Here is a 9,274-nt window from a genome sequence, read left to right on the forward strand (position 1 = left end):
GTCTGTACCTTCAAGATGAGGGGGTTTATCGTGATGGCAAAGGGAAAGTGAAGGAATTCATCCCAGTCTGCTGTTCCCGACCATGGCTAACAACAAAGAGTCAGTGTTATAGTCTTACTGTGTCTGTGTTGACACTATTCCTGTGTGTTGACACTATTCCTGTGTGTTGACACTATTCCTGTGTGTTGACACTATTCCTGTGTGTTGACACTATTCCTGTGTGTTTCTCTCTGGGCCAGAGCCGAGGAGGATGCCAAGTAAGGTCCACCAAAGTCCTCAATCACTACAAGTAAGGCCCACCAAAGTCCTCAAATCACTACAAGTAACGTCATCTAAAGTCCTCAATCACCACAAGTAAGGCCCACCAAAGTCCTCAATCACTACAAGTAAGGCCCACCAAAGTCCTCAATCACCACAAGTAAGGCCCACCAAAGTCCTCAATCACTACAAGTAAGGCCCACCAAAGTCCTCAATTACTACAAGTAAGGCCCACCAAAGTCCTCAATCACTACAAGTAAGGCCCACCAAAGTCCTCAATTACTACAAGTAAGGCCCACCAAAGTCCTCAATTACTACAAGTAAGGCCCACCAAAGTCCTCAATCACTACAAGTAAGGCCCACCAAAGTCCTCAATCACTACAAGTAAGGCCCACCAAAGTCCTCAATTACTACAAGTAAGGCCCACCAAAGTCCTCAATCACTACAAGTAAGGCCCACCAAAGTCCTCAATCACTACAAGTAAGGTCAACCAAAGTTTGCGCTCCGTGTTCTATCCCCTCCTCTGTCTCTCGTCTTCTGCTGTTCTTTCAGGTACGGACGGATAAGAGAACAGCAGATAAGATGTAAGCTGATATGTCATGATGATGTGATGTCATACGCTGGCAGTGTATCAATGTCCTGGGAATAAATAACGTACGAGTATCACAGTGACCTAAATCATAATGTGTTCTAACACATTCTGACAAGTATTTAGCCTGGCTAAACAATGTCCTGGGAATAAATAACGTACGAGTATCACAGTGACCTAAATCATAATGTGTTCTAACACATTCTGACAAGTATTTAGCCTGGCTAAACAATGTCCTGGGAATAAATAACCCAGGTCGTTTGAGACAACAACAAAAAATACCCACCAATCTTTTTAGATTTATTCATGGTTATGAACTCTGTTTTAACATATGGAGATGTCAACACACGTGTAGTTGTGTATTATACAGTTCTAGTAACTATTCACATTTTAACATATACTATATTTCAATTGTTGATTCTGTATCTACAGACTATCTACATACTGTAAAATATAATTATATATAAGAACACGTTGTGTTAGTTCGGGGCCTGGTAACCCTGGTAACCCTGGTAACCCTAGTAACCCAGGAGTGAACATGTACATGGACTTTAGTTCCAACCTCTACTAATCACCTTACCTACTGAGCTAATTGATCACTGTCGGTGATTGGCTAAATTTCCAGGCCTAATAAAAAAGCAAAACAAAAAGCCTGAAGCATATGCAGCTCCAGGACCAGGGTTGCCAGGACCAGGCAGGGTTGCCAGGACCAGGGTTGCCAGGACCAGGGTTGCCAGGACCAGGGTTGCCAGGACCAGGGTTGCCAGGACCAGGGTTGCCAGGACCAGGGTTGCCAGGACCAGGGTTGCCAGGACCAGGGTTGCCAGGACCAGGGTTGCCAGGTGACTTTACACAGGTAATGTCCACAGTTTAACAGTGTCTCTACAATGGTACAGGGCATTCACCTGTTAGTTAGGTACAGCAGGGTCTGTGTGTCTGTTGTTAGTTATAATGTCTCTATACAGCAGGATGTCTGTTGTTAGTTATAATGTCTCTATACAGCAAGATGTCTGTTGTTAGTTATAATGTCTCTATACAGCAGGATGTCTGTTGTTAGTTATAATGTCTCTATACAGCAGAATGTCTGTTGTTAGTTATAATGTCTCTATACAGCAAGATGTCTGTTGTTAGTTATAATGTCTCTATACAGCAGGATGTCTGTTGTTAGTTATAATGTCTCTATACAGCAAGATGTCTGTTGTTAGTTATAATGTCTCTATACAGCAGGATGTCTGTTGTTAGTTATAATGTCTCTATACAGCAGAATGTCTGTTGTTAGTTATAATGTCTCTATACAGCAGGGTCTGTGTGTCTGTTGTTAGGGTCTGTGTGGCTGTTGTTAGGGTCTGTGTGTATGTTGTCAGCGTCTGTATGTCTGTTGTCAGGGTCTGTATGTTGGTTGTTAGGATCTGTGTGTCCGTTATCAAGGGTATGTGTATGTTGTTAGGATCTGTGTGTCTGTTGTTAGGGTCTGTGTGTCTGTTGTTCGGGTCTGTGTGTCTGTTGTTGGAGTATGAGTGTCTGTTGTTGGAGTATGAGTGTCTGTTGTTGGAGTATGAGTGTCTGTTGTTAGGGTCTGTGTGTCTGTTGTTAGGGTCTGTGTGTCTGTTGTTAGGGTCTGTGTGTCTGTTGTTGGAGTATGAGTGTCTGTTGTTAGGGTCTGTGTGTCTGTTGTTAGGGTCTGTGTGTCTGTTGTTAGGGTCTGTGTGTCTGTTGTTAGGGTCTGTATGTCTGTTATTAGGGGTGTAGTGTCTGTTGTTAGGGTATGTGTGTCTGTTGTCAGGGTCTGTGTGTCTGTTATTAGGGTCTGTGTGTCTATTGTTAGGGTCTGTGTGTCTGTTGTTAGAGTCTGTGTGTCTGTTGTTAGTCTGTGTGTCTATTGTTGGAGTCTGTGTGTCTGTTGTTAGGGTCTGTGTGTCTGTTGTTAGGGTCTGTGTGTCTATTGTTAGGGTCTGTGTGTCTGTTGTTAGGGTCTGTGTGTCTATTGTTAGGGTCTGTGTGTCTGTTGTTAGTCTGTGTGTCTGTTGTTAGGGTCTGTGTGTCTGTTGTTAGTCTGTGTGTCTGTTGTTAGAGTCTGTGTGTCTATTGTTAGGGTCTGTGTGTCTATTGTTAGGGTCTGTGTGTCTGTTGTTAGGGTCTGTGTGTCTATTGTTAGGGTCTGTGTGTCTGTTGTTAGTCTGTGTGTCTATTGTTAGGGTCTGTGTGTCTGTTGTTAGGGTCTGTGTGTCTGTTGTTAGGGTCTGTGTGTCTGTTGTTAGGGCCGATGTATCTGTAACTTAGTTTTCCTAACATCACGGGGAGGTAGAACAGTCCGCTGCCGGATGACATTTGCCTCGTCCCTTTCTGTCAGAAGGTCTTCCCCTTGCTCCTTCCTCTCTTGTTCCTCAAACATGTTTGGTGGTATTGCTGTGACAATGTCAAGATTCCCTTTGTCAAATACTCTGTTCTGAATAGTAGAGGGATGGTTTCAGCCACTGAACTGAAAAAGGGAACTGGGCTCTTGATCGGACATGTACTAAAGTCATCTAAGACACAGTTGTGTCACTTCCTTTATGCTTGTGTCACTTCCTTTATGCTTGTGTCCCTTCCTTTAGACTTGTGTCACTTCCTGATGTCACACTCTGATGGAGGAGGAGGAGGAGGAGGAGGAGGAGATCCTGTCACAGACTGATGATGGAGGAAGATGAGGAGGTCCTGTCACAGACTGATGATGGAGGAAGAGGAGGAGATCCTGTCACAGACTGATGATGGAGGAAGAGGAGGAGATCCTGTCACAGACTGATGATGGAGGAGGAAGAGGAGGAGGTCCTGTCACAGACTGATGATGGAGGAAGAGGAGGAGATCCTGTCACAGTCTGATGATGGAGGAGGAAGAGGAGGAGGCTCTGTCACAGACTGATGATGGAGGAAGAGGAGGAGATCCTGTCACAGACTGATGATGGAGGAAGAGGAGGAGATCCTGTCACAGTCTGATGATGGAGGAGGAAGAGGAGGAGGCTCTGTCACAGTCTGATGATGGAGGAAGAGGAGGAGATCCTGTCACAGACTGATGATGGAGGAAGAGGAGGAGATCCTGTCACAGTCTGATGATGGAGGAAGAGGAGGAGATCCTGTCACAGTCTGATGATGGAGGAAGAGGAGGAGATCCTGTCACAGACTGATGATGGAGGAAGAGGAGGAGATCCTGTCACAGTCTGATGATGGAGGAGGAAGAGGAGGAGGCTCTGTCACAGTCTGATGATGGAGGAGGAAGAGGAGGAGGCTCTGTCACAGACTGATGATGGAGGAAGAGGAGGAGATCCTGTCACAGTCTGATGATGGAGGAGGAAGAGGAGGAGGCTCTGTCACAGACTGATGATGGAGGAAGAGAAGGAGATCCTGTCACAGTCTGATGATGGAGGAAGAGGAGGAGATCCTGTCACAGTCTGATGATGGAGGAAGAGGAGGAGATCCTGTCACAGTCTGATGATGGAGGAAGAGGAGGAGATCCTGTCACAGTCTGATGATGGAGGAAGAGGAGGAGATCCTGTCACAGTCTGATGATGGAGGAGGTCCTGTCACAGTCTGATGATGGAGGAAGAGGAGGAGATCCTGTCACAGTCTGATGATGGAGGAAGAGGAGGAGATCCTGTCACACTCTGATGATGGAAGAGGAAGAGGAGGTCCTGTGGAACTGACAGAGAGAAGAGTTGAGTTATACACTGATGACACAAACACATCCTTGTAGATGAAAACTTTGTTTATCACCTTGCAGCCTTGCACCCCCCCGTTGTAGTAGAGTGGCGTGCTCTGAGCCGAGACGCTGGTGCTGTAGTAAGATGGTTCGGTCCGAACAGAGGGGCGTTTGGGTTTGTCCTTGTAGTCATTGTCCTTGATGATGTCATACTGACGACAGAACAGAGCTATTACCGCTGGAGAGGAGAGAGGACAGGGGGTTGAAGACAGAACAGATAGGAGACAGAGGACAGGGGGTTGAAGACAGACAGAGAGGAGACAGAGGACAGGGAGTTGAAGACAGAACAGAGAGGAGACAGAGGACAGGGGGTTGAAGACAGAACAGAGAGGAGACAGAGGACAGGGGGTTGAAGACAGACAGAGAGGAGACAGAGGACAGGGGGTTGAAGACAGAACAGAGAGGAGACAGAGGACAGGGGGTTGAAGACAGAACAGAGAGGAGACAGAGGACAGGGGGTTGAAGACCGACAGAGAGGAGACAGAGGACAGGGAGTTGAAGACAGAACAGAGAGGAGACAGAGGACAGGGGGTTGAAGACAGAACAGATAGGAGACAGAGGACAGGGAGTTGAAGACAGAACAGAGAGGAAACAGAGGACAGGGGTTGAAGACAGACAGAGAGGAGACAGAGGACAGGGGGTTGAAGACAGAACAGAGAGGAGACAGAGGACAGGGGGTTGAAGACAGAACAGAGATGAGACAGAGGACAGGGGTTGAAGACAGAACAGAGAGGAGACAGAGGACAGGGGGTTGAAGACAGAACAGAGAGGAGACAGAGGACAGGGGGTGAAGACAGAACAGAGAGGAGACAGAGGACAGGGGTTGAAGACAGAACAGAGAGGAGACAGAGGACAGGGGGTTGAAGACAGAACAGAGAGGAGACAGAGGACAGGGGTTGAAGACAGAACAGAGAGGAGACAGAGGACAGGGGGTTGAAGACAGACAGAGAGGAGACAGAGGACAGGGGGTTGAAGACAGAACAGAGAGGAGACAGAGGACAGGGAGTTGAAGACAGAACAGAGAGGAGACAGAGGACAGGGGGTTGAAGACAGAACAGAGAGGAGACAGAGGACAGGGGGTTGAAGACAGAACAGAGAGGAGACAGAGGACAGGGGGTTGAAGACAGAACAGAGAGGAGACAGAGGACAGGGAGTTGAAGACAGAACAGAGAGGAGACAGAGGACAGGGGGTTGAAGACAGAACAGAGAGGAGACAGAGGACAGGGGTTGAAGACAGAACAGAGAGGAGACAGAGGACAGGGGGTTGAAGACAGACAGAGAGGAGACAGAGGAGGGGTTGAAGAGACAGAGGACAGGGGGGGTTGAAGACAGAACAGAGAGGAGACAGAGGACAGGGGGTTGAAGACAGAACAGAGAGGAGACAGAGGACAGGGGGTTGAAGACAGAACAGAGAGGAGACAGAGGACAGGGGGTTGAAGACAGAACAGAGAGGAGACAGAGGACAGGGGGTTGAAGACAGACAGAGAGGAGACAGAGGACAGGGGTTGAAGACAGACAGAGAGGAGACAGAGGACAGGGGGTTGAAGACAGACAGAGAGGAGACAGAGGACAGGGGTTGAAGACAGACAGAGAGGAGACAGAGGACAGGGGGTTGAAGACAGAACAGAGAGGAGACAGAGGACAGGGGGTTGAAGACAGAACAGAGAGGAGACAGAGGACAGGGGGTTGAAGACAGAACAGAGAGGAGACAGAGGACAGGGGTTGAAGACAGAAGAGAGGAGACAGAGGACAGGGAGTTGAAGACAGACAGAGAGGAGACAGAGGACAGGGGTTGAAGACAGACAGAGACAGAGGACAGGGGGTTGAAGACAGAACAGAGAGGAGACAGAGGACAGGGGGTTGAAGACAGAACAGAGAGGAGACAGAGGACAGGGGGTTGAAGACAGAACAGAGAGGAGACAGAGGACAGGGGGTTGAAGACAGAACAGAGAGGAGACAGAGGACAGGGGGTTGAAGACAGAACAGAGAGGAGACAGAGGACAGGGGGTTGAAGACAGAACAGAGAGGAGACAGAGGACAGGGGGTTGAAGACAGAACAGAGAGGAGACAGAGGACAGGGGTTGAAGACAGACAGAGAGGAGACAGAGGACAGGGGGATGAAGACAGACAGAGAGGAGACAGAGGACAGGGGGTTGAAGACAGAACAGAGAGGAGACAGAGGACAGGGGGTTGAAGACAGAACAGAGAGGAGACAGAGGACAGGGAGTTGAAGACAGAACAGAGAGGAGACAGAGGACAGGAGTTGAAGACAGAACAGAGAGGAGACAGAGGACAGGGGTTGAAGACAGAACAGAGAGGAGACAGAGGACAGGGGTTGAAGACAGACAGAGAGGAGACAGAGGACAGGGGTTGAAGACAGAAGAGAGGAGACAGAGGACAGGGAGTTGAAGACAGAACAGAGAGGAGACAGGGACAGGGAGTTGAAGACAGAACAGATAGGAGACAGAGGACAGGGAGTTGAAGACAGAACAGAGAGGAAACAGAGGACAGGGGGTTGAAGACAGAACAGAGAGGGGTTGAGACAGAACAGAGAGGACAGAGGACAGGGGTTGAAGACAGAACAGAGAGAGACAGAGGACAGGGGGTTGAAGACAGAACAGAGAGGAGACAGAGGACAGGGGGTTGAAGACAGAACAGAGAGGAGACAGAGGACAGGGGTTGAAGACAGAACAGAGAGGAGACAGAGGACAGGGGGTTGAAGACAGACAGAGAGGAGACAGAGGACAGGGGGTTGAAGACAGAACAGAGAGGAGACAGAGGACAGGGGTTGAAGACAGAACAGAGAGGAGACAGAGGACAGGGGGTTGAAGACAGAACAGAGAGGAGACAGAGGACAGGGGTTGAAGACAGACAGAGAGGAGACAGAGGACAGGGGGTTGAAGACAGAACAGAGAGGAGACAGAGGACAGGGGTTGAAGACAGAACAGAGAGGAGACAGAGGACAGGGGTTGAAGACAGACAGAGAGGAGACAGAGGACAGGGGTTGAAGACAGAACAGAGAGGAGACAGAGGACAGGGGTTGAAGACAGAACAGAGAGGAGACAGAGGACAGGGGTTGAAGACAGAACAGAGAGGAGACAGAGGACAGGGGGTTGAAGACAGAACAGAGAGGAGACAGAGGACAGGGGGTTGAAGACAGACAGAGAGGAGACAGAGGACAGGGAGTTGAAGACAGACAGAGAGGAGACAGAGGACAGGGAGTTGAAGACAGACAGAGAGGAGACAGAGGACAGGGGTTGAAGACAGACAGAGAGGAGACAGAGGACAGGGAGTTGAAGACAGACAGAGAGGAGACAGAGGACAGGGGTTGAAGACAGAACAGAGAGGAGACAGAGGACAGGGGGTTGAAGACAGAACAGAGAGGAGACCGAGGACAGGGGATTGAAGACAGAACAGAGAGGAGACAGAGGACAGGGGGTTGAAGACAGAGAGGAGACAGAGGACAGAAGACAGACAGAGAGGAGACAGAGGACAGGGGGTTGAAGACAGAACAGAGAGGAGACCGAGGACAGGGGTTGAAGACAGAACAGAGAGGAGACAGAGGACAGGGGGTTGAAGACAGAACAGAGAGGAGACAGAGGACAGGGGTTGAAGACAGAACAGAGAGGAGACAGAGGACAGGGGTTGAAGACAGAACAGAGAGGAGACAGAGGACAGGGGGTTGAAGACAGAACAGAGAGGAGACAGAGGACAGGGGGTTGAAGACAGAACAGAGAGGAGACAGAGGACAGGGGGTTGACAGACAGAGAGGAGACAGAGGACAGGGAGTTGAAGACAGACAGAGGAGACAGGGACAGGTTGAAGACAGACAGAGAGGAGACAGAGGACAGGGGGTTGAAGACAGAACAGAGAGGAGACAGAGGACAGGGGTTGAAGACAGAACAGAGAGGAGACAGAGGACAGGGGGTTGAAGACAGAACAGAGAGGAGACAGAGGACAGGGGGTTGAAGACAGAACAGATAGGAGACAGAGGACAGGGGGTTGAAGACAGACAGAGAGGAGACAGAGGACAGGGGGTTGAAGACAGAACAGAGAGGAGACAGAGGACAGGGGGTTGAAGACAGAACAGGGAGGAGACAGAGGACAGGGGGTGGAAGACAGAACAGAGAGAGACAGAGGACAGGGGGTTGAAGACAGACAGAGAGGAGACAGAGGACAGGGGGTTGAAGACAGAACAGAGAGGAGACAGAGGACAGGGGGTTGAAGACAGAACAGAGAGGAGACAGAGGACAGGGGGTTGAAGACAGAACAGAGAGGAGACAGAGGACAGGGGGTTGAAGACAGAACAGAGAGGAGACAGAGGACAGGGGTTGAAGACAGACAGAGAGGAGACAGAGGACAGGGAGTTGAAGACAGACAGAGAGGAGACAGAGGACAGGGAGTTGAAGACAGACAGAGAGGAGACAGAGGACAGGGGTTGAAGACAGACAGAGAGGAGACAGAGGACAGGGAGTTGAAGACAGACAGAGAGGAGACAGAGGACAGGGGGTTGAAGACAGAACAGAGAGGAGACAGAGGACAGGGGTTGAAGACAGAACAGAGAGGAGACCGAGGACAGGGGATTGAAGACAGAACAGAGAGGAGACAGAGGACAGGGGGTTGAAGACAGACAGAGAGGAGACAGAGGACAGGGAGTTGAAGACAGACAGAGAGGAGACAGAGGACAGGGGGTT

General features: G+C 49.6%; 1 protein-coding gene and 1 long non-coding RNA gene across 9 annotated transcripts in view; one reads left to right on the forward strand and one right to left on the reverse strand.

Annotated features, from left to right (window-relative positions):
- Window positions 1–1,060: 1,060 nt before the first annotated feature.
- LOC127913545 (uncharacterized) lies at window positions 1,061–4,550 on the forward strand. Of its 7 annotated transcripts, none has more exons than XR_008085941.1 (3): window positions 1,061–3,652; window positions 3,690–4,398; window positions 4,501–4,550. It is a non-coding gene; the product is annotated as an uncharacterized LOC127913545 (long non-coding RNA). The 7 variants fall into 7 exon arrangements; XR_008085943.1 differs by having other exon boundaries at window positions 3,767–4,398; XR_008085940.1 differs by having other exon boundaries at window positions 1,061–3,538; window positions 3,653–4,398.
- Window positions 4,371–9,274, reverse strand: part of LOC118376687 (fibronectin type III domain-containing protein 4-like) — a 22,801-nt gene continuing 17,897 nt past the window's right edge. The window contains exons 7-8 of one of the 2 annotated variants that reach the window (XM_052485782.1): window positions 4,595–4,758; window positions 4,371–4,520 (exon numbers count right to left, since the gene is read on the reverse strand). In XM_052485782.1, the coding sequence (XP_052341742.1) occupies window positions 4,479–4,520; window positions 4,595–4,758 (206 nt within the window). In that variant the 3' untranslated portion in view covers window positions 4,371–4,478. The remainder of the gene's footprint in view (window positions 4,521–4,594; window positions 4,759–9,274) is intronic. The other variant, XM_052485781.1, reaches the window with a different exon arrangement.

This window comes from Oncorhynchus keta, chromosome 29 (assembly GCF_023373465.1).
Source record: "Oncorhynchus keta strain PuntledgeMale-10-30-2019 chromosome 29, Oket_V2, whole genome shotgun sequence".
In the NCBI taxonomy this organism is placed as follows: domain Eukaryota; kingdom Metazoa; phylum Chordata; class Actinopteri; order Salmoniformes; family Salmonidae; genus Oncorhynchus; species Oncorhynchus keta.